Here is a 25,684-nt window from a genome sequence, read left to right as displayed (position 1 = left end):
AACTGTGCATCCATCGTTAGCTATTTGATCCCGTAACCATTCAGCCTATGCAAATGTTCTTATCTTTGTGTATTGTTATCGAGTTATCCAACCCTCAGGGCGACCGCTGAAGTATTTTTTATTGCTACTTCTCGTTACTGAACAACGAAGTTCCAGTGGAAAAAAGACACAATAACCGTAATAACGCAGAATAATTGCAACTGAACAGAAACGACCGTTCCAACTCAGTAGCAAAGTTTCTATCGGAATTACAACGGAATTTAATTCGAGCGTGGATCAACTTTCCCTCTATCTTGTAATTAACAAATCCCCGGGAAACGGGTAAAATTGTTAACCGCACGGACACTTGGAGAACGAACACGGTAGATACCTTTCAGGTCCCCGCCTCGTCGCAACTCGTTCGCAATTACCGAACTGCGCGTTTTCCGTGCCAGTATCGCGCGGCTTATTACATTAAACAAGCCACGTTGCAAGTAATTGTTCCGGCAATAACTGGCAGCCACGAGGCGGCATTAATAATTTTCCACCGAAATAATGGCGCCCGGTGCATGCGTCATATTTTCGTGACAGCCTTTGTTCGGAGCCGAGCGTTTGCATTACATCGTACTCTTGTGTTTTATGTACACGTACGTTTGTGAATGTTTGTGTATGTGTTCGCATGTATATGGTCGACGATGATTCCACTCGGAACCAGGGACAAACAAAGAATCCGAAAACAGGGGACCAGATAAATCCTCGCAAACGAGCCCTCGGTAATAATTCGAATTTATTTGGGGGAAAACTTTAATGAATGCCTAAAATGTTTGCGTTACAAGTTATGCGCGTTGAGCCTGGTTGGAGTGCGTGTGACTCGAGGTATAATGCGCGAATGGTGGTTGAGTTTCTCGTGGTTTGTTCGTTTTTATTGTACTTTCGTGTGAAAATTAGATCTACCTGAAGCTGCAATGGTTGTTTTGGGTTATATTATCTATGTAATTATTCGGCGCTATATCTTTGTTGGTTGAACAAGTTTTGTTGGATAAAACTGAGTGAAGTTTATTAAAATATTATTTCTATGTGATTGGTGATTCTTCTGAGCTTCTCTCAATTTAATTTCGGTTTCAACTTCAATTCATAACAAATTATTATGGATTAAACTTTATGTATAGAGACTATTTCCAGTACTTTCCTCTAGATATAGTCAAAGACCTCAAAATAAAATTTTATATAAAGCATCATACAAGTATCCTATTTCACATAAAACGAAACTTTTCACTAACTTTTAGTATTTCCCTTTACGTTCAGTAGGGTCAAAAGTCTATAAAAACAATGAATCCATTCGGCGACCCGACGTTTCGTCATATCGTCTCTGTTTCTTGCGACAGGGATGCCCGGCAACAGTCGGAAGTTCCACGGGGTTTTAATACATTCCTCGCGCAACGGGAAAGTTGCAGTGTCCGCGGTCATTTGCGAGTTTCCCGTAAACAGCTCCCGACCATGGACCGCATATCAGCCAGTAATTAAACTTAAAGTTCTTGGAAAGTGATCCGACGCTGCCGTGCCGGCCACGCGTTCCACGTGTGCATAGAGGACACCGGGACCATTCAGCGTCCGTCGAGAGAACTACGGAGTTCCCTCGGTGCTTCTGATTCCAACCTCCTGTCTCTGTATCGATAAGCAACGTGGGAATTTGAACGAGCCACCGAAAGTTTCGTTCGCATCTCCTCCTGTTTCATTTAAATTTCTCTTACAATTAGCGTCGCCTTACAATTACTCTCTCCCGGCCTGTTCGTGTTAATTCTTCGACCGTGATTAAACCTTCCACGTCCCCGAAGTAATTTAACCTGTTGTTTTCGTTGAAGGCTAGATAGAAATTTGTGTATCTTCACATTTTCATATTGGTTTATGTAGGGTATTATTGTGTTTGTTTATGTTTCCTGTAGATTTATCGAAGAATCTTGAAGAATTAAAAATAATGGTAAAGATAAAGAATGAAATGTTGATGGTTTGGTGAAAAATATTCGAATTATATTACGTACAAAGGCTGTTGGAGCTATTATTTATAATTTTTGAAGATATTACGTTTTTAATAGATGTAATAGACTTTCTTTGGGTATGTTTTTTTCTTCATCACCTTCTACTTATAATAAATGGTAATAAAAAGATATTTTTCATTGTTTTGATGGGTTTAATCTAAAAAATTTAATTGTTCATTTTCCTAGACGCTATTTTCTAATATTTAGTATAACTTCGTAAAATTCTATTGATGAAATATTCATCGACAAAAATCCGTTTTAAGCGCTGATTTTCCATCAACGTTCCTCTACTAAATTTTCAAAATTCACTCCTGCAAATGTATCCCACCGCGAAACTGAAATTTCCAAAATTACCAAGCGCATTACACTACTGTTCGCCCTGCATTCATCAACCACTTTTGGTTACCCAAAAGTTACCAACGCGAAATTTCCCAACTCGCGAATATTACCGCGCGTTTTCACCGGTATTCGCATAAAATTCCCATGAGACATGAAACAGAAAGACAAAGCACGGGAAACACGGGCTTCAGAGGAATAAAAAATGAAATTTTTCAATCGTCAACGAATGTTCCGGGGAATTCGCTCGTGACAAATCGGCGAGGCGGAAAAATAACCGAGGGTGCCGAACGTCTGCGCGACGATCGCGCATAAAAATCACGGAACAAAGGCGCGACGCGCCAATTTTCGTTCGACGAACCGTTTTCTCTGAAACAGTGATTCCTATACTTTTACGACGCAGAACCCATTTCCAAAAATAATCGTTTTTCCGACTCGTTCGCTTATGAAATTCTTTATGATTAATTCGAAGTAACTGCGTTACTATTAAATCATTTATCTATAATATGTTTAGAAATTATTGTGGTATTTTGTAACTTTGAAAATTTGAATATTTGAAAGTTTGAAAGTTTGGAGCTTGAAATTTTAAAACATTGAAACTTTGAAACATTGAAAATTTTAACCTTTGGAACGTTAAAATTAAAAATTTTGTAAATTTGAAATTTAAAAATTCCAAAACTTTTAAAGCTTCAGATTTCAAAATTTCAAACTTTCCGTACTTTTAAAATTGTCGCAATCTGTCAAAAACCAAGTCACGATTCAGTTTGGTAACCTTCATCCAAAAGTACTCCCCTTTCGCCTTTCTGATCAATATTTTTCCGTCGGTAGAAGGAAAAGCCTCGAGGAAAACTCGAGACGAATGGAAAAGAGGGGGGCGAGTTGTTTTGAAACGTAGTCGGCGTTTTCCCGATCCCCATCGGACACGTTGTATCGGTTTGGTTCTCTCGAAACAATCGCTGAAAACTTCAGACGACAATGCGAGCCGCGGTACCTTCGGCCGCGCAGCCAGTGAACAATCACCGTCGGCTTATTCCGCGCGTTCTTCCCCCTTTCCTTTTTTCTCATTCTTTTTTGTCATAGTTGTCGCTTTTTGGTTTTGTTTCGTTCGGTTTTGTTCGGTTCCGCGTTCGTGTCCCTTCGCTCATGCTTTCCTTCCGCCTTGTTTCCTTTGAAAGGGGAACGCAGTCGAGAATTACATCGGTCGCGAGCACACCGAATCGATGGGAATCCGCGGACAGTCGTTGGGAATCGAGAAACGAGAAGTTTCGTGTGGTCTTTTTTTACCCTACGCGTCGTGGAATTTGTAGCCCTGTTTGATTGTGACTGGCTTTTGTTTGTTGGCTTCTCGGCTTCTCTAGGGAAATGATTTATATATTCAATAACTTACGAGAAAATAAATTATACCTTTTTTATTTACTTCTATCTATGGAATAATTGCCAATGTTAATTATTATTGGAAATTGATCACTCTTTAATTCTGAAGCTGATCTTAACAACGTATAGTATAACGAATTCAGATCACAAGTTCAACGAAAGTAACATTCTTAAATGCTTATAATCATGTCTCTGCTCTACATTCCATTTATATATTTCATAAATGTATAAAACCTATCTTCTAAATAATTTTTCCACGGGCAAAGATAATGTAGATCGTTCGAAATTTGAATCCTTAGAATTTCAACTTGAAAATAGTTCACCGTTAGAAGCGGATCACATTGCGCTCTCGAGTACCGCGCGACTTCCACGCAGAAATGTTGCGCGCTCTCGTTTCATGCGATACGATCCAGTTTCGCAGTCGCATTCTCCAAAATTCGAACCGTCTTTTTCAGCGAAACCGCTGAGGCACGACGATCGTGCGGTGACCTCGCCGGTCGGGCGACGAAGTCCGTGCACGTTACCCGTTAGAGAATCTGCGTGAAATGAAAATATGAACGTAAAAACGGTGAAAAAAGGAAAAAAGAGAAGAGAGGGAAAAAGTGCACGGCGTATCGCGCTTGCTTGCTTGCTCGCTCGCTCTTTATCCTAGTGACCACCGAATTCATTTTTTCCTTTTTCATCCCTTTTATTTTCCGGTCCCCAGACTAAACCAAAACGAATTGCAAAAAGGGGGGTGAAAATCGTGACTGAGACTGAGACAGGAAAAAAGGTAAAATGATCTCTCTGTCTCTCTATTCGTTTCTGTCACTCTATTCTCTCTTTATTTCTCTTAATCTCTTCTCTGTTTTCTTCTATCCCTTTATTTCTGTTAGTTTCTTCTCTCCTTTTTGTCTCTCCTTGATTCTCTTAAATTCTTCTCTGTTTCTTGGTCTCTTTTTGTTTGACTCGCTCCCTTCTCTCTGTTTGGTTCTGTCTCTCTCTTCTTGCTTTTTGTCTTCTTCAATATCTTATCCCTCTTTCTCCCTCTGCTCTCTCTTTGAATCTCTCTCGGTGTCTTTTCTCTCCGTTCACTTTCTTCGTCCAGGTCATTCACTTCCCCCATTTCTCAGTCTTTACCTCTTGCCTCTCTCTATTTTCACAGCGCGGTTCGAGAACGACCGTTTCCACAGTTAAATCATTATTTCCGGCTTGTATTTTTCTCTCTTGGTTGCTGGTCGGTGTACGCAACGAGTAAATCACGTCCTTGGAACGAAAGGACTGCCTGGAAAGTAGGGGATGGGGTGGCGAAAGAAGGGGAACGAAGAAGCGAGGAGAAGGATGGAGAAAGGAAAAAGGCGAAAAAAAGATGGTGGAAAAAGCGTGTGGTGGTTGGCGGCACTCGAGCGCCGCGAGGAAAGGAAGCGGAAGGTTGCGGGAAGGACAGCGGGGGTGAAAAACGGGGTGAAGTGTGTAAAGCGGTGGAAAAAGAAAAAATTTATGATGGAAATTGGAGAAACAAAACGGGGGAAGAAAGTGGAACGTTGCGGGGTTGGAAGGGATGGGAGTGGAAGAAGTTGCTATCGAGCGGATGTTATTGGCTCGGTGATAAATAAATAATCGATTATTTACAAAAATTATACATGATATAACATAAAAATATCAAAATATATATTGTTTGAAAATGAGATACTATTTATTCAGTTTCTTTCGACTTTTATTTACTTTGAATTTTTGTGTCTGTAAGACTTGTTTAATTGGAAATATTCAGAGGGTAGTTGGTGGAAGATTGTATAAACATTTGCTAACCGAGTTAGTGGTTCTATTTCAGTATAAATTAATTGGTAATACTTCAAAAATTTCCATGAAATACGTATGCAATTTCACTTTGCCCTGTTTTACATTTATTTGAATGATTCTTTACACGCGCAGCAAAAGGAATTTGCACTAGTTGTATATTGAATAGTAAATGTATACGCAGTACATGGCTACTAACATTTTTTCCTGCGATACCTCGTTTTCCGGTAAATCGACAGTGAAAACACGTCGGACGTGCATGTGCATTCGTGTTTACCGTAAGTAAAAACGGTAACTAACGAACAGTCGCGCCGGCCGAGCTCTATTTAATAGCACGCTCGTCTGAAATTCAAACCTTTTTTCGAAAACGAAGCGAAAGCTGTGAACAAATTTCACTGTACGTTTTCGGCTCACCTTTTTCATGGAAATCCGGTCTCTTTCGGCTCTCGCGCTTAATTCACGCACTCTCTTGTGTAACGCGCGCTACAAATATGCGATGCGCGCGTAATTTATCCTGCTTTCCAAAAATTCTACGGAGAAAAGATTCCAAAGAAGAAAAATTAATCTTTTTCTTTCGTAAACTTCACAAACAAATTAATTATAAAAAGAAGAGTAATTAAAACCGTTCCTTTATAGAAATTCAGAACTGATAAGACTCAAAGCAATAAAATTCATAATTCCACTTTAGAAATCCAAAAGAAAAATAACATCAATAAAACAAACTTTTATAATCCCCCCTTGATAATCCAAAAGCAAGAACCAAACAAATTGAAACGAATAAAAATTCATAATCTCTTCTCAAAACTTCAAAAGTGATAAACCTAAAGACTCGAGACGGAGACTCAAAATATCAGATTCGTCTCCAAAAATACTTTCCCATCTAAAGAAAACGCCTATTTTACAACCTAGCCCGAATATTTATAATTAAAGCCTGCAATGTCCCGAAAGCGTGGCAGTTAATCGAAGATTCGTGGATTCGGCTGGATCTTCGATCGCCGTAAATTCGAACGCGAAGATTGGCCGCGTCGCTCAACGATGAAGTTTTTACGACCGTGCATAAACTGCAGAATACAGAGAGGAGTCTTACGGCCAGGAGTTGCTGGGGGTGAGAAGGGGAAGCAACGAACTCTTCTTTTCCACGTACCACGAGATAGAGAGAGAAAGAGGGCCTAGGAGTTGTTTCGTTACGTTCGGACAAGTTGCGAACTCGTTCATGCAGCAGCTCGGTATTGATTGTACGGATCGTCGATAATTTGTTTTTCCGAGTTCCCCTCGTAACTCGCGCGCAAACTGCGCGCTCTCCACAGCTGGCATGGAAATAAAACTTTCCGAACGGATAATGATGCGGTTGAATGTTTGCTACCTTGGATTTGGATTGATTTAGGGGACAGGCTGGAAACATTTCGATACTTATTCCAATGATCGATATCCACGGCAAATCTTAGAAAAGATGTCGTTAAGAAACTTAGGATACTTCGTTTATTATATTTACTTTTCTTTGGATTGGTGGATATTAGAGTAGTTTGTGCAAATCAACAACGTTTAACTGTAACCAATCGATTACAAATTAGCATTTAGCAATTATACTGGAATATTAACATTTATCAGTATTTTATCGAAGGTTTGACAAAGTTTGAGAGAACAGTTAATTTACAAGCTACGAACATTTAACACTAGAACTAACGAGTAGTTACATTGGTTTTACGAATTGTTTCTATAGAAACTCGGAAAATGCATCTATTGAGACTTCAATTGAGTTCAGTTTGCGTATTACTAAATCGATTTCTCTAATGTCTAATGCATCAATTATCTTCCTAATAATAGTAAAAAAAAGCCAAGTTACTCATTCTCCGTCATCTGATATTTCTGTTATTATAGCACAACGTCACAATATTTTCATCAGCAAGCCACGATTATCACTAACAAGAGAGAATTTCAAACAAATACTCCAATCTCAAGTATCAATGTCTCCGTCGACGTTTTCCAATCGGAAGAATTCGATAAACGATCGCGCTTCATAACTATTCATTACGGTAGTGATCATAAAAGAATATTTGTCGAGTGTCGGATCTACGATGTACCTTCTCAAGGATTCTTCAGTTTGCAGCGAGGTATAGAATTGATTTAATTAGTCCAGTACCGGTCCTCGCGCGAGAATTTCGTCGAGAACGGAATAACACGGTCACTCGAGGTATCGAGTAGATCTCATTAAAAGATGACTAAAGAAGAAGACAGAGAGAGAAAGAGAAAGGTGGAAAGAGAATTAACGCTTTTCTTCTCATTAACATTATCCCCTTATCAAACGAAACTACCGCGGGTCGTTCATTAATGCCACATTTTCCGCGGGATAATCGAGCTTTCATCGTGACCCGCAACTCTCTGTCTTTCCCCCGCGAATTCGTTCAGCTCGAAAAGCTTATTAACTCTTTATTACGAAACGGCCGTAATCCCAGTATACACTTTATAATTCTGATAATCCGTAACATCAATCCTTTAATAAGATCCCGTGTAATCTGTAGCCAGGAGATAATGAAACGCCCCGAGGTATTGGAATACGTTTTGTTTCACCTGTTCAGACTGCAAAATTATTGTTACTTGCTAGCGCGTGTTTTACCATTAAATCAGTTTGAGTCTATTAATTTTTTTACGATTATTATTATTTGATCCCCTTTGTAATGCGATCTGCATTATTAATGGACTAGGGATTTTTATGCGTTTGTAAATATTAAATTCGAATATAAGGATAAATGGAACATTACGTATTAATTAATGTTAACATCGCGTTTACTTTAATACTGAAATATTAAAATTATCCAGGAATAAATAAACTTTGTAAATTCGTGTTGCCATTACAATGTGCTAATTTCTATATTAACTCTTTGCTTTACAGTTTACCTGTTAGGACAACAAGGGGACAATTTTACGACACGGGAATTATTCTTAGAGACGTACGTGACCATCAGCTTTCCGTCCGGTACTTTAGCAGGCCGGCCTGCAGCCGATATGCGGCACATAAGGGTTCAGCGTAGAAATCAACCATTGTCTAGTTTTTTCACTTCAGTCCAGGTATCGTAAAGTCGTGTTCCAGAGGGTCTGTTAGAATTTTAGAAAAGGTGTCCTCAAGGATTTTGACCTAATGGAATTTCCCCAGCGTTGCCAAACATTCGTTCAGCATAGCGACCAACTCCGTCATCCCCGCTCCAGGAAACCCGCGCTACAGGCGGACTGGAAAGGGATGAGACAGGGGTAGGTATCTTGCGTAGGAAGGGATAAAAAAACCGCCCCTGAGGCCCACCTTCGTATATCGAGAGGGAGGGAGTAGGCCCAGGATCAGTATAAAAACCCTTCAAACAGTCAGAAAAAAGATCAGTTTGACAGTCAGTATAAGTATCAGTTCAGAATCAGTTCAGTAAAAATCAGTACCAGTTCAGTTCAGAGTCAGAAGTAGTTGAGAATCAGCTCAGCTTCAATCAGAATCAGTTGAAAATCAGCTCAACTTCAATCAGACTCAGTTGAGAATCAGCTCAGCTATCAGTCAATCAGTCATTTAGTTCCAACATTGGGTGGTCCTTCGAAAAACTCAGCATATTACCCCACAAACTCATTCCAAAATTCTTCAAATTTCATTTAAACGAAAATCTCCCCAAGGTCCAAGATTTACAAAATCTCCAAATCCCTTTAAACCAAAAAGTTACCGAAAAATCGTTCATCGAAAACTCCAGGCGGCACTCCTAACCCAAGCCACCCGATACTCCAAGCATTAAACTCTATCTGCTCGATATTATGTTTGCTCGACTGAATCCGAAGAGAAGGTTCGCTCGTCGTCCCAAGGGGCGGGAGGGAGAAACTTAATTCCAGGTCACGACGAAAATATAGATGTTCGGGTAGGAGTGGTCGGGGTGCAAAGGGCGACGATAATAGAAAAGACACGAATGTCACCAATAGGGGAACCGCTGTCAGATCGTGTAAAAAGATGGCTTTGAAACCCGCGCGCGAGCCTCAAAATGGTAATTTCACGGTTTCACGAGCATTTTGCCCGCGGCCAATTTAATTCACGACGGATGATCCTCCCCCCATTCCACCCTCTCGTACCCTCTTTCTTTCCCGCTCACCCCCCTCCCACCTCTTATGTTTCCCAGCAGTTTTCTTCGTCCGTCGTTTCCCGTGTCATCCAATTCCGCTTGTTCGAACTCGTTAACCTCGACTTTTCCCAACTTTCCCTCCTCGCCTCGTTTTTCCGCGACGGTTATCCCGCCCCTCGGCAGCAGCCATCGCGATTCTAAACCGCCTACCGTAAGCTCGCGGGAAATAATTGCCAACCATCCCGGAAAATATGTTTCCTCCGTGCCACCGGTCTCGCCCTTTTTTTTCTTTCTTACCGAGGAAAGCGTTCGAAGGTCCCCGGGCTTTCTTTTGCCCGTGAAACTTGATTTCCCGCGTATTATCCGCCGTCCCACGGGAACACGGAACAAGCCGCGCCGCGGAAAGGCTCCACTTTGCTTTCGGTTTTATTTAACGCAGCCGGTGGCCCTTGAAGCATCCTATCTTTCTCGTTTCCTTGTTTCGTTTCGGTTGCGGCGCCGCGGATAGCGCATTAAATCTGCAACAGGAGGGGTCGCTGCTCTTTATTTTCTTGTCCTCGGGTGAGTGAGTTATTTGGATACGTGATGGTTTATTTTTGAGGAAGATCTTCCTTTTCTTTCTTGAGAAAAGTGGATTGGTTTAAAAAGAAATCTTTGGTGACGATTTTGGAGGTAACAGCAAAACTAAATAAAATTGTTTAAAATATCTATTCCAAGCGAATGAAATAACACATTTCTAAATTTTCGAAAATTATAAATTTTAGTTTCCTTAAGACTATCCAATAAATTAAGTTAAATTTCCTAATGTCAAATATATAAATAAAGAATATTACCTGAATTTCTTCAACAAAATAATTTCAGTATTCTCCATAAAATAATTGTCAACCATCAGCCCCATAAGTTCATAAAATAAATCCACTTCCCTCAATATTCATAATGACTTTCCGTTATCAAGGAAAATTCGTTGAGAAATGTCCTTAATTGAAAAACAGGTAGTCGAACGATGAATAACAATGGTGAATTACTTATCCCCGAGAAGGAATCTTCTTTATAAATTCGCTCTGCTTCCCTAACAATCCTATCCACCGGTATAATCCATTAATTCTATTGTAACAGATATTCCGTCCGAGAAAAAAATCTCTCTCGCAGCGTTCTCCGATCTCGCCGTGAATCTTTTCAACTCCCGTTCCCATTAATTCGCGAAAAACCGTTTTCCCGGAAAGCGCCGACAGAAATTCGCTGCCTCCTCCGTTAAAGTTCGTCAAACGGAATCAGGACGACGCTCGTAAACGGGGGAGCGAGTGGGAACGTCGGAAAAGGGAGCACGCCGGCGCGGCACGTCATCTTCGTGCAGGAAGAAAGAATTGAAAGAAAAAGAAGTCACCCTTAACAAACTGCCCCCGCAGTTAAAATTTCACGTGAAAGTTTCGCGGGCCACGGGCACTACGAATTTTCGCTCTTTCCCGTCCAGTCTCTTCATTTTTCTCTTTTTCTGCCTCTTATCCTTCTTTTCCCTCCTTCTACCTCCGAACTACTCGTTCCTCGTGAATTGTTAACGCGACAAAGAAATTAAATGCGTGCACGCCTCTTAACCTGCAGTCAATTTAAATATAACGTTTCTTACCCTTCGGCTGGTGGATGCTATTTCCCTTATTGCTCGTTGCTCGTACAGAGTCAAAGAAATATAAACTAATTGACTGTTGGCGGTGATTTTGATTGTTTCTAATAGTGGCGTAATAGTAATATACAATGTTACATAGTAGCTTTTACTATACTATTTTACTAAAATAAAATTCCGAACGAGCCCCCATTCAAAGAATACACGTTGTTTTTAATAATTCAAAGTACACGTATTTTCAACAAAAATTCTCTGTTTTCTTTTGTCCATTGAACTTTGCATCAGTTCTTATATTGTCAAATCAATCAGTTCTTTAATTTTTGTCTTTCCTTTTATTTCTGTTTTCACTAAGAAAAATTGATCGTTTAATCTGCTTACCTTTATTTTACAACTAGTCATTTGATCGATTACAGTAGGAATAGATGTATATAATATGCCGGTACGTTCAGTATTAAACAAGCATACGCAAGACACGAAACAAATCATCGCAATTATTATTTATGCTCGCGACAGGAGACAACATAAGAGAAACCTGGAGGCGAAAACAGGAAATCTGAATTGTCCGAGATCGGTGATATCCGAAACAGTCGCGGTATTATTACTCGCGTTACCGCTCTTTCTATCTCTCTCGTCAAAATCATTCTCCTTTGCGGCCAGGCCACCGGTTTTTTCCTGCCAGCCGTTGTTTACGCGTATTTTCCGTCCGCAGATTCCCAGCCGAAAAAAGGACACAAAGAGACAGCCGCTTCCCCGCTCAACCTGCAACAGGGGCTGCGCGTTCCTCTTGTTTCCCGGTGTTTTTCGTTTCCATCGATAGAAACAGAGACCGCTGGAAACGCTGCTCGTTCACAGTCCAACGAGTGACCCTTTTCCGAGGGGCCGTTCGCGGTGATTCGTTCTCGCGAAATCTTTCCATTCAATATTTTCACGAAACCAATCGTTCTCGCCTACGATTTTATTGGACCGCTTTTCCGTGATTTAATTTCTCACGAATTATTCTCCTTTTTTTGTCAGCCACCCACCGCCAACCCTCTCTTCATACCTGGTTGCCGGAATGCGCTAAGTATGAATCGATTTTGAAACTGAAGAACGCTTCAACGAAATTCGATAATTTCGTGTGTTGGTGATTGAAAATATAATTCTTTTTATCGACAGATACTCTTTCGGAAAATACATCATACGGTCGGTTTTCAAGCTCTTCAACGTGGACTGAAAATTGAATTTCGTTTTTAACGCGAAATTAGTTTCCAAACTTTTGATCGGCCAAAAGAGGAACTGATATGAAAATTGATATTGGTATGAGTTGGAAATGTTGTGGAAGCGATGTTTGTTTCTTTCAACACAATTAAATGGCAAATTTCAATATTTTTCTGTCTAATTCAAACGTGAAAAAAGCCGATGACACAGTACAAATTCGAAAATCATAAGTTCAAATGATTCATATTGTAATTTCTATCCTAAATTACGACTACATCTTACAACTTTCAAAAAGAAACCCAATATCTCCCAGTACCGTGCATAAACAACATCCTCTTACCAATTCAAACCTAATCCACACAAAACTAAATCCATAAAAATCCCAGAAACACTGTAACATCGAGATTATAAACTCCACCGCAAGTTACCACGAAATCTCACAATTTCCCAAAAAAAGCCCAACATTTTCCAGCAGTAAGTATCAATAATATCCTCTTACCTCCATTAGCAACCAAGTATCACCCTCGATCAATGTCCAGCACATTGAACGCGCCGGGAAAAAAGCGCGGGAAGGAAGAAAGAGATTAAGCACGTCGAAAAATTCGGAACAATTGCGTGTTCGGCACCGTCTCGAGCGCGTCGGAGTGAAAAAGGAAGCGAAGAAGTGGCCGGTGACCGAAGGCGACCAAGCACTGCTGCTCTTTTTGCCGTCGCAACTAACCTCCCCCCTTTCTTTCCCATTTTTCCCTCCCTAGCCCCATATTCTTCAGCCGTTCACGCTCCTTTCACTTTTTCCACCGACTCCCTTTTCTCGCGGCCGCTCTCCTCTCCTTTACACCTTAATTCCCGCTCGTGGTCTCCTCGAGCGACCATTCTTCCGGGGTGGCGCTTAATTAACGCCGTCCTTTCACCGAGATTCCCGAGACTCCCTGTCTTTCATCCCCTTTCCCCGCGCTTTCATTCCGACCCAGGGTTTCTTCGAATTTTTCTTCGAGACTCTCCGAGGTATTCCGTGGGAATTAATTTAATATGTAGCTACCGACAATTTTCAATGGAAACCGATTGAGATGAATTCTAGACGGTTTTCATTGGTATTTCCGAGATAGCTTTTAGAAAAGTTTTCATACTTTTCAGTTAATTTAGTGATAATTTGGGTAGGGCTCATGAGATATTTGTAGACGAAATGTTATGAATAGATTGAAGACCCGATGCACTTTTGAGAAACTTAAATATATGTAACATAGAACACGAAACTTTAGAAGTACTTAAAAATATTGTTATTTTACTTTTAACTTAAAGTTCTTTATATTAAGAAATTAATTGAAGAGAAAGTAATTTCTACTTAACTTACATTTCCTGGAACTGTTTGGAGGACTTTTGTTCCTCAATCTTTAGCTAATCTTCTTTTGTTTCTTTCAACAATAACTGCTCTTTAAAATAATTAACAATAAGCTTGCAATGAACTTGAACGGCAGTAGTTCTAATACGCAAAATGATTTATTCCTGCACAAACAAATCGAATTTGACATGCAGAATCAAATCCGTTAAGAGTCGAGTGACTGTACTAGTTCACGAAATACTTAGATTAATGTGTAGTGTGCGAATATAGTCAGTAGCTGTATCGAAAGGGGTAAATTAACCAAGAAAACGGAAACACGGAGAGACCAGAGTCGCGAGATCGTTCGCGATCGCGTTCCCGAAAACGTATTTCTCGCGACGCGCCGTCGAACGCTTTTGTTCCCCGGAACGCCGGCGACGGGGAACGTTCCCTCGTTTTTCTCGGATGAAAAAGCTTAAAGAAGGACCATTCAGACCGAAGAAGAGCCGTTTCCGAAAGTTCGTAAAATGTTAAAGGGTCCTCCGCCCGGCCGTTTCATCCCCCGACCGAATCGGTTCCGCCTTTGAGCGGACAATAGGGGAACCACGATTCCGTTTCCCCCACTCCCGTTCCCTTTTTTTTGTTTTCTGTTTCCCCGTTTGTTTCTACCGTCCCTATTTGCTGGGGTAAAATATTTTGTAGCCGATATTGCGCTTTTATCTATTGATGTCGTCTGTAAGAGACGAGTCAAGTAAAAAATGAGGATTCGATCATTGAAGCACGATAATTGAACGATTGATTCAATTTCTTTCGTCTTTTCTCTTTTGAGAAAAAGGTAAAAATGTTTTAAGATATTAAAAATACCTTTCTTTGATGTTTGACTTTGTAAGGGTTGAAAGGTGGAAATGGTCAGAGGGGTTGCAAATTCTAATACTATTGTTTAATAGAATTAATTTTTTCTGAAGAGATGGAGATAAATATATTTTAAGCTGGCGTTCTCGATGAGGAATGAGAGGTAAAAGTATAGACCGAGTTGGAAATTGAAATATGATAATTTATCGATTGAGTCGGTTTCTTTGGAGAAAAGGATAAAAATGTTTTGTTACTAGTCTTTGACGGTTGATAGGGGATGAAATATGCAAACGTGGATGCGCAAGGGGATGAAAAATTGAAATGCGATAACTTATCGAACTCACGGAACGCTTCTCCAGAAATTCAGATAAAAATATTTTGTTTAATGATCAAAGAGCGATGCTCCATTAATAACACAATCCTGAAAGGGATGGTGAATATTTCTGAAAGTCCAATATTTAAATTCATCCTTTAAAAAGTGAAAAAACTCCTCTTTGAACATTCACCCTGATTCTTCTCTTTAATTTAACTTCATCTTTCCGTCCTTTTCTTCATTTAAGCTCCAGATAATCTCGAAGTTGTCAAAAATCCAGAAAAATCAAGAGCCAAACCCCTTCAATCTCTCTTCATCCTTTTCAATCATATTTCCATGATCAACCTTTTAAAAAAATACTCTTTTGTCAAGAATTGTTCAGGAAGCTTTCGAAACTTCGCTGAAAAATCAATCTGGATCGCTTCTGCCCTCTATCTCTGGGCTGATCAACGTTTATAATTTGTTTCCCGTGGCTCACCCTTTAGCAAAGAGCATCCCCGTGCTTCCTCGCGCTCGACCGATCGCTTTCGAACTTTCGAGTGGCCGTGAAACGGGAACAAAGGGCGCCGAAAGGGGTGAGTCGGTTCGAGTGGAACGCGACTCGAAGGGAAGTTTGCGATTCGACCCGCGTGACGGAATAAATCGTCGATCCCGAGCAGGTGTAAGTCGACTCCCCGAAACTTCGTGTCCCGGGAAAAGTTTCGCCGCCAGGACGGACGCAGCACCGCATCGACGGACAGGAGGAACGAGCTTTTCCGGGGAAGGTAAATCGATTAAAGAATTTTCCTTGGATCTCCCAGCGAGCAGTCGAGAAGCGAAAAAAGACGATTCAAGAGGACCGTAAAACTAATTCATGAAGATACTCCGTCAAGAGTTTGACCGTTATCTGCGAACTGGTCTCATAATCCTAGAACGGTTCGAGTTTTTGCTATATTACGCTGTTATACTCAAGGAGAACAAATTTTAACTATATACATCATGGTACGATAATATCGACGTATTTTTGCAATTATTACGGTGGTCCAGGGAAGTTTTTGTACCTATGTAAAACTAATATAAATGTGAATTTAAAAAATACAACGAAATTTGAAATTGAATTGTTCAGAAGTAATTTCTGTATTCGACTAAAAATGTTTCTAAATATTCCTGGTTATTTCTTAGAAAAATATAAAAATTTTAATATCCGTTTAAAATAATATCAAGTGTAATATTCATAAATGATAGTATGAAATATTTTTTATTGAAAACATATATAAATTTCGATATTAGACGAACTTCATTAAAGATAGTCACGCGTTCTTTCATTCTGTGTATCGGCTAACATTGTCGCGACATCGTTGTGCTCGGATCCGTGAGACAGTAAATGAAGAGGACGTTCTAATCGGCGAGACTCGAGTCGCGAGAGAATCGAAAAGTTTGCAAAACCGGGCGGCTCGAAAAGAGACGGACAGCAGGCTGCATCGGAAACTTTGAATGCTAATGCAATCACGGAAGTTTTATCGAACTTCGGCGTTGAATACAACGCTCGTGAAACCGGATACCCGACAGGAAAAAATAAACTGGAGAAGGAAAAGGAAAAGAATCTCTACAGTGCGCGAGGCTGCCTTTAAATTTACGGCGAGCCTTGATAATTCGATCGGATAGGATTCACGGAGGAATCTTGAATTCCAGAGTCCGTGATAATTCTTCGATTTTCATTCCGAGTTTGCTTATTATCAATATTGAACGGTAATAGAGAGTACCGTTCGTAAAATAGATGTGATTTTTAAAAATTTTGTTCAGAAACCCTTTATTTTCTGTTAACGACAGTTAAGTTCGTAGAAACCTACTTTCAGCGATGAAATGAATAGAAGTCTACTCGAGAGTAGACAATAAGATTATAGAAACTTACTCTCAACAATAAAACTCACGGACACCTTTTTTCCAGCGATAAAATTGATAAAATTCTACTCCTAAGGGGATACGTAACATTACCTTTTTATTTTTTTTCCATTCTATTTTCATTCTACTACAAAATTCATAAAAATCCACCCTCAATAATGGAATTGGCAGAAATTCTCTCTCGAGCGAAACATTACAGCTAGTTTCACCGATGCGATCGGTCACTCTCAGCGAAACAATTCTACCCGAGACCAATTTCGAATCCTAATCACCGTTCTTTCTCTTGATTTCCACCCAGCGGCGTTTGTCGCGGTGAGACTCATCGATAAATCTATAATCACCGATACTTTATTCCGGCAGCGGGTCCGGCAGCCCTCGAGCACAGGAAATACGATGGTTCGAATCAATCCAGGGAAATTCTTTTTTCCTCTCCCAGCCTGATGATTAATTGATAGCCATCTATCTTCATTTGATCCTCGTTAGTGTCGCTTTTCCGACGGGCGGCGGAAACGGTTGAAAAAAAGGAAAGCACGGGAAACGTGAGTCGATCGGGTATCTAACCGATTAATCGATGGAACGAATCGCTTTGATGCTGCGAACCCTTTTTTGGAACTTACTCTCTTTAATTCTACAAACACTTCTCCGAAGTTTTCATTACATTCTTATTTCCACTTTTATGGACGCCTTTTATTACACTCCCACTTTAATCTTGTACGCGAAACTTTTGTAATTTGTTACATAAATATCTTTTCTACCTAAGAACTAATACAACAAACATTCTTTTTTAGTTTTTTAACTCTATGATACAAATCATTTTTCTAATGTTCGATTTTAACTATGTTATAAACTATGTTATATCACAACTTTCCTTGTAACAATTTTCTTATGCATTTCTCAATTATTCATAAACATCTTTCACAACATAATAACGCGGCTATATCAAACAGCTTTAAACAAATAGTTCTAATAGCTAAAAAATGGGGATGTGACTAGATAAAGAAAAATCCAAAGAACTCGGAAACTTTATGAACTTTCGTTTCATATTTCAACCACGAAATATTTAAACGTTTCCGTTGGTCGTTTGTGATTACAGAATTCTCGCCAACCAGAAGAATGAAGACGCGAGGAATGTGGACGATAGCGATCGCGATTTTATCGGTGATAGCATTCCCGGGCAGCGACGCTGAACTCTACACCGCACTGGCGGATATGGAGGAATTGCTGGAAACGGAGGCGGTCCTCATAGACACACTGAACGGATACATTAAAGCGCAGGAAGAGCGTCTGGCTACTCTCAGAAAGTGAGTCTTACCATTCTGATTGCTGTTCTATTTCTGCGGAGACATTTACGTTGCGGCCGCACGCGATCTCGCTGCATACTAAATTCGCCGATTATCGGCATTCCAAAATTATGGACTTAAACGTTTACCAGATGTAAAGTCCGATATTCCCGCAAATCAAATTTTTATCTCGCCAGCCTCGGGACTGTTACACGCCTGGATTAATCGGCGCTGCTATCTTGAATCATTTAAACACTCAGATTTTCAGTCGTTTCAATCCTCAACGCGATTTTCCACGTCTCAAACTGTAGAAAATTCTCCTAAAAGAATTTTAAACATGCTTCTTTTTAAGAATCAAGGGAAAACATGAAATACCCCGTCATCAGTGACTATTCAAGCAAAAATATAACAAAGATCACATTAGAAATTACCATTTAAAATTAATAAAATACTTAATCTCAAACATCTCGCGCCACATCACAGTATAAAATCACAAAACAAGCACTAAAAACTGAACTCGAATCTGTCACGAATAAGACATTTCTTGTTACCTCAAAGTACCCTTATTTACTCAACTCCAAAACCAATTTAACAGCCTGTAGACACCCGGTATAACCATCGAGCAACCTCCCGTTCAATAAAAACTGACATAAAATCCGCGTTAGCCGGCGTTCCTGCTGCAAGGAAAAACTCGAGGTGCATTAAATGCATTTCCAGGGGCTCCTGAAACTAAATCTAGACGACCGTGGTCAAAAGGATCCGGCCAGGTCGTATATACGTATATACAACGGAAACGCCGGGAAAATAACGCGCGCGCACGTGAGTTCGCGCGGGTCTCTTTTGAAACGACGAGAATCGAGTGGCAGTAGAGCCAAGGAACGTGTTCCCAGCGTTTCAATTTGCCCGGTTCGCGGGGATTAAAACCGTCGAATTCGAGAGCCGGGAACGGGACGTGGTCGCTGCGCCGCGCGCCGACTCGGGCACACGTATGCGTGCGGCATTAACTTTTTCGTTGCTCTCGCCGTCCAAGAGACGCAAAAATCCGTAAAGCCCGTATATACGGAAATCCATTCCAGCTATTCCGCGACGGTGACCGAGTTAATTTTCTTTTTCGGGCGGTATGCCGCTAACGAGCACTTTCTTACTCCGTCTTTCTGGGTTTCTGTACCTGGTTTGTTCCCTCTGAATCTCTTTTCGTATTTCTCTTCTCGTGAGTCTCTATTCAGGTTTCTCCTTCTGTTTTGCCAGCCTTCCCCTAGATTTCTTCTAGCTTTATACCCCAGATTTTTCCACTTTTTTCTCGTTAGATCTAGTGCTAATCCTCTCGGTCCCTCTGTACGTTTCTCCTTCTGTTTTTGTTCACTTTAGTCTGATTCTTTAGATTCCGGTAGCATTCCCTTTTCTGAATCTAATCACATCTTTTTCCCTTTTCTTATGTTATTCTCTAAATATGTTTCTCCATCGTTCTCTACTCTAAGCTTCTCTTTATAGGTTCCTTTTTTTACTTCTCTATTGAATCTCTGCCCCAGTTTCTTTCCCATTTTTCTTCTCTCAAGTCTCCGCTAAGTATCTTTTTCTATTTCTCTTTGGCTAAGTATTTTTTTTATTTCTCTTACTAATTTTCTCTCTTAAAATTTCTCTCTTTCTGAGCATCTTACAATTACTGTCTCTACTTGTCTTCTGAGCTTCTTTCTATATCTCTTTCCCCATTTGTCCTCTCCCAAATCTCTTCCTAGCTTGCTTTACCTATTCCTCTGTCACTAGTCTCCTCTCCAAATTTCTCTTCCCATGTCTCTCCTCCTAAACCTCTCCAAATTCCTTTCTCTACCTATCTTCTAAGCGTCCCTCCGTGTTTTCCCATTTCTTTTTTATTCCTCTTTCGCTAGGCGTCTTTCCAGATCTCCCCCGTTCTCCCGTTCACTCTCTACCGTTAATTATTTCCCAGAGGCTTATTCAGACGCAAAGACGGGATCACGCGGGGTCGGGAGGATATCACCGTGTCAAAGACAAGCACTCAAAGGACCTCGGGATCTCTCATATCCGCGGAGAACGAGGAACCGCCCGGTGCCAAGAGACAACGCAGAGAAATAGGTGATAGAGACGGAAAGTCCTGCTTCTCCCGGCTCGAGGACTCCGCGACTCGAAATTTATTGGAAACGTAAGAGCTCGAAGAAAATACAGAGAGACGCGATGCGACTCCCCTAAAACACGACCCTTCCGCGTTCGTCATCGTCCCGGCGAATGTCACGCCGCGGCGATAAAATATTTTCACAGGCGGAACACACGGCGCGGCAGACGGGGACGTGTCGCGGACACGTGGAAACACACGTCCGCTTGATTTTCTTTCGGATCTCCTAGCTGCCTTTAACCGGAAAACTGCGAGTCGCAGGTGGTCCGCCGCTACGGTGACTTTATTATCGTTTCTACTTGCCTCGAGTTCCGGTTTCGAGTCAGGTATTTAATTATCTGCGCAAATGTTTACTTTCATGTTGCTCGGAAGCAGGAGGTCCGGTGGATAACGTTGTTCATCGTTGTACAAGTTTGAATAAATGCTCGTGACATTGTGATTGTTGAGATAGAAGGATTGAAGAGGAAAGATTGAATTGAGATTTACTTAAATATTTGGAATATTATAGGATACATGGGGACATACGCGCGAGAATTTTTTTGTATTTTTCTAAAATTGGAAAGAATTCTCTGAAAGATGATAATGCGACTGAATTGGAAAAGGATTAAAAAGATGAGAGAACGGTTGATCAAATTAAGAAAGGCTACAAGAATCCAGAGTTTCGGGTAAATATTCAGTGTAGCGGTGTTCGCTGGTTTCGGTTGGAAGGACTATCGTTTATGGGTCGCGATGATTAATTTAATAGATGGATTTAATCGTAGGTTATTAAACACTGGCAACATTATAGGGAGACGTTAATGCGGGGCACCTGTTCGTAAATTTTCGTGGATTCGGCTCGGGCAATTATACAGCCGGAAGCTCGGATGGCGAAACGGGATTTCGGCGCGGCGCAGGATTATCGGTTATTCCGGACTATTGGATGATACCCTTAGAAATAGCCCAGTATAATTTTACATTCTGGAGTCGCTTACTGCAAATACTATGGCTGTTCGATAAACCGGATTCCCCTTCTCAGTCCATTTGTTTCGTTCGGTTTCCGGTAATTAAATTTCGCAAACGATTTCCCTTATATTTTTAACTCAAAGTTCTTAGATTTCTAATATGTATTGACAGATTTATATTATCTTGACATTTGTATCGTTCATTCTCCTATACTCGGGCTTTTAGTTACACAATTTCAAATTTTTAAGCTCTTCAATTCCCAAATTTCCCAAAGTCAGAAACACTTTAAGAGATTCTCATTAAAATTATACAATTCACAGTATCTATGATTGAATAATCTTGCTAATCTCAGATCCTCAGGAGACGAAATCAATTTTTCAGAATTTCCAGTTCCCAGTAACTCTCAGTGACCTGAGATCCCAGATCCTCGGCAACATTTGACTATCAGCGACTCTCAGCGGTCTTGGATCTTTGGCGAACCGATCATACTCACGCCTTCAGAAATTCTCACTTCCTTATCCGCCCATTCCCTCGAACCCTGTCTCAGTAATATCCACAAATCTTCCTAAATCTAAACACGAGCAGCATTGATCCACGAACATTCGATTCTCCAAAACTTCACAACCCGAACCGTACATTTCCGACGCGATTCCCAACGCAAGTATCTACAGTGATCCCTCCGCTCGCGATTCAATTCGATTAAGCACTTCCGTTTCCACGTTGTATCCGGCAAGCCGGCCGATTTCGTATTCGATGGCGCATCCCGGGCGAATTTCGATGGGGTTCCGCGGAATGAAAAAAAAAGAAAGAGGAAAATACGGGCAGGAACGCAGAAGAGATTTTCCCAATGGTTTCTTCCTTCTTGCTTCTTCTCCTTCGTTTTCTTCGTCTTCTTCCCTTTTTTTCGCTTCTATCTTCCCCGGGGTGTGATTTGGCACGTTGCCAGACTCGATACCGCGACCGTTTCGAGGGCAACGGGAAAATAAGAGGAAAAATTCGGCGAGAAACGTTAAGAACGTGGCCGGACCGCGGCAGTCCGGGGTTTTCTTGAGGGAAACCGGGCCACGCGACGATCCCTTCTATCCTGCAGGTGCAATATTTCCGGAGCTCGCCGCTGTCCCTTCCATTTTTAATCCGCTAACGGTGTAATTACTTCTTGCCTCGAAACGAATGAGATCGCGCCACTCCTGCTCGCTCGTCTGCCGTCTTATTTGGTCCGCGAGACGTTTATGGTCGAACGTCTTTCGCAGCTTTGGAAATATTGCGGTGGAGCTACGGATGTATATTCGAATTTCTCTTTTGGAGTAGCTTTTCAAATGGGAAATTAATGTAATATTTCGAATTCAATTTGAACGTTTGAATTAATGAATCAAGCTTTTGAGCGATTGATTTCGATAAATATGAAGAAGGAAATTAAATTTCTGTTGAAAATAAAAACATTCGCTTTATTGTTTTTTTTTTTATTTTCTTTGTAAAATTTTATATATTTCTGATATAAGTAAATTCTTTAAGGGATGACCTTTTTTATATTTTGAATTTCCCTTAGATTTACTGTAGTTTCTGAGCAATATTGTATTGTTACAAAATCATAAATTTTTTATCGAATACAAAATTTATTTCAAAAATGATATTGATGTCTTCGAATTGGTCCACTTGTTTGTGATCACTCTGTAGTCTTTACTCTAAAACCTACGTAACAGACTCTATCACATGAAAGTCAAAAACTTTTAATCACGTTCAAAACATCGCGAAATCGATGTTAATTATTTTTACGAAAATGCTCGACTTTTCAAAAAGCGAGCGATCAATTTTGAATCGCTCTGTATATTAATTTTGCATCTCCATCCGCGCCGTAACTCGACCACGTCCTCATCCGATCGAAGTTAAACACACTTCTGTGTTATTCAATATTTAGATAGGCTGAGACTGCCGCGACCGGTATCATTAAGTTAATTTTCAATTTATTTCGTAAATTAAGCATAAATCATTCGTAGCGGCCGGTTGGCCTCGCCGCAGCCAACGGCGGTGACCGCCGAATCGATGGCCAGAAATTCGAGCGTAATTTTATTTTCGTGAAAATTCGCGTCCTGTTATCCAATATTCGCGTATAATGTAAATATCGCGCACAGGTTCGTAACAAATTCGATTCCGCGGCTCCCGGATTAAATCCACACCTTTGAGGCAGCCGCTGACATTCATTAAAACGAAAAAAAAACGTACCGCGCGGTAAAATGAATTTTATTATTCTCATTTGCCACCTGACAATATTTGTAAAGAGGAGTTTTACATAAGACTAAGTTTTTTATGTTAAATAATCACACGTGCGAACACTCTATTTGATCTTTATCGTGTTAAGCGCAATGTCAGTCACCGATGACCGACGCTTTCGAATGACTTGAAAACAATCGTAACATGCAAGATTACGGCTATCGAATGAAAATGTTTAATAACCTAACCAAGTTGATAATAATGTAATGCAAGAATTGTAACGCCAAATAATGAATAATTGTTCCTGCTTTTCTGTGCTGAAAAATAATAACTCTACGAAGAAATATAATTATTTAATTCCTTCTTTTAATAAATTACCTCATCTCTGAATAAATCATTCTCTTCGCCCTTTCAATAAATCTATGGTAATATCATTTTAATAGGAAATATTAAAGTACGATTAAGAATTAAATATTTGAATATTGGATTTATTAAAGATGAACTTCTGTAGGAATATAAAATTCTTCTAGAACAGTTTCCAAGTGAATATAAAATTGAACAATAGATATGAAGTCCTTCATAAACATCGAGAATTCAGGAATAACAAATAACGTTATTTGAGTGCAGTACGCTTTTCGATGTCTCAATTTGTTTAGCAAACAAGGTGAACAAGCGGAAAGTGCAATGGACACGATGCACGTGAAACAGATAGAGTAAGAGGAGAACAGCGTGAGAGAGACAGAAATTGTTCATTTCGTTAATGCGAATTGCTCCGTTGCGTTCAATAGTATTTTTGAAGCAACGATAACAATTTAAATAGGCCAGGTTCCCTGCTAAAAGCACGGGATCACGTCTAGGGAACTGCGTTGCATAAATAAACAAATTCGTATCTCGCTACGTGACGCAATGTTTCTTCAACGGCTTCGTCATCTTTATTTCAAACCGCGGTGCCGTCTTTCACATTTTACTTCCTTCTCTTTTTCTTTCTTTTTAATATTATTTTCCGAGGGGGGAATGAAAATATGCAAGAATGCATCTCCTCGCTGTCCCTTGCGTTGCTTTTACTTCGAAGTTGTTGATTCATATTATCTGCTCTTCCATGATTCGATCACGTTCCGCGCTCGAATCAGATTGCGATGTTTAATATCTTAAAATATTTGTGTTTTATTAAATATTTTTACTTATCCTCGGAAATTATAGAATTAATGAATATTTAGTTTTTTATATTGCAATAGTGAAAAATTGCATAAATTGCAATTGGAAGCTTTCATCATTTTCCAAAAATTAAAAACATTCGTTTGTTCTATAATAACTATAATCATAATAATTCAACGCTCATTAGTAAATAAAGGACTGACCTATAATTTCGACTGCCAAATCATCAATTCTCCCTTCGAATCTGGTAATTATTAATAATTTAATATTTATTAATTTAAAAAAAAGACTAATCTACATTTTCGACTGTCAAATCATTAAATCTCCCTTCTGTTCTAATACTGACTAATATATTAACTAATATAGAATATAAGTTATATTATTAAATAATTATCATACCCACTAATAAATTCAATGATCATTAATAAAAAAAAAAGACTGCACCACATTTCCGATCATTAAACCATCAATTCTCCCTTCAAATCCGACAAAATCGACAAAAATTAATTTCCCACTTTCTGGACGATGTATTTTTTGACGGAGCGGAAGTAGAATGTTGAAAACAGTCCCACGGAACACGGGGCAAAGAGGAAGCGACCGCGATTAGGCGAGGCATGTTCGTGTTACGAGCCCGCTTCCGGCCCACGTAGAACAGATTCCACGGGAACTTGGTACCAACGACGGATCGTCGTTTAATATCCAGGAAGCTCGCCGTTCCAGCTCCGATCGGAATTTCGTGTCCGAAAGTTTCACGCGTGACTTCGCGAAACGATCGGAAACCCGTCCGACTAGCGTTAATACGCGACTACTACGACGAACTTATCTTTTGATCGTCTGAACGCGAGAGCTCGCCGAACGATCGAGTTTTCCGCGATCCAAACAATATAGCTCGTCGATACGCCACACTGCCCGGTGGGGGTTGGTAACACGCGTAACTCGATATTCCAGAATTAATCGATCGAGTTTGGGATTTGCTACGATAGATCCTATCGCGAAAGGATTTCGACTCGCTCGGAAATCTGAGAAAAATTCACCACGAAGTGTAGAGATTTGGGATATCGAAGAATTTAACCCCTTGACCTACAATATCCTGTCAGAGTCATGATGAAAATTTTCAACTGAATTTGAAAAGTAGAAAAGTGTTATTTATTCTTTTTTAAGTATAAATTAAATATTTTTCTATTGTCAATCATTAACTTTTGAAGTAAA

The 25,684-nt window shown here is 40.1% G+C and overlaps 1 protein-coding gene across 6 annotated transcripts in view; it reads left to right on the top strand.

The window, feature by feature from the left end:
• The window catches only part of PH4alphaEFB (prolyl 4-hydroxylase subunit alpha-1), a 346,708-nt gene that overhangs the window by 279,725 nt on the left and 41,299 nt on the right, over window positions 1–25,684 (top strand). For all 6 annotated transcript variants that reach the window (XM_076367922.1, XM_031985764.2, XM_076367921.1 and 3 more), the window contains one exon: window positions 17,856–18,063. In XM_076367922.1, coding sequence (XP_076224037.1) covers window positions 17,876–18,063 — 188 coding nt within the window. In that variant the 5' untranslated portion in view covers window positions 17,856–17,875. The remainder of the gene's footprint in view (window positions 1–17,855; window positions 18,064–25,684) is intronic.

The sequence above is a fragment of the Nomia melanderi genome, chromosome 5 (genome assembly GCF_051020985.1).
Source record: "Nomia melanderi isolate GNS246 chromosome 5, iyNomMela1, whole genome shotgun sequence".
Classification (NCBI taxonomy): domain Eukaryota; kingdom Metazoa; phylum Arthropoda; class Insecta; order Hymenoptera; family Halictidae; genus Nomia; species Nomia melanderi.
Note: the sequence above shows the minus strand (reverse complement) of the source record. Positions and strands in the feature narration are given on the sequence as shown.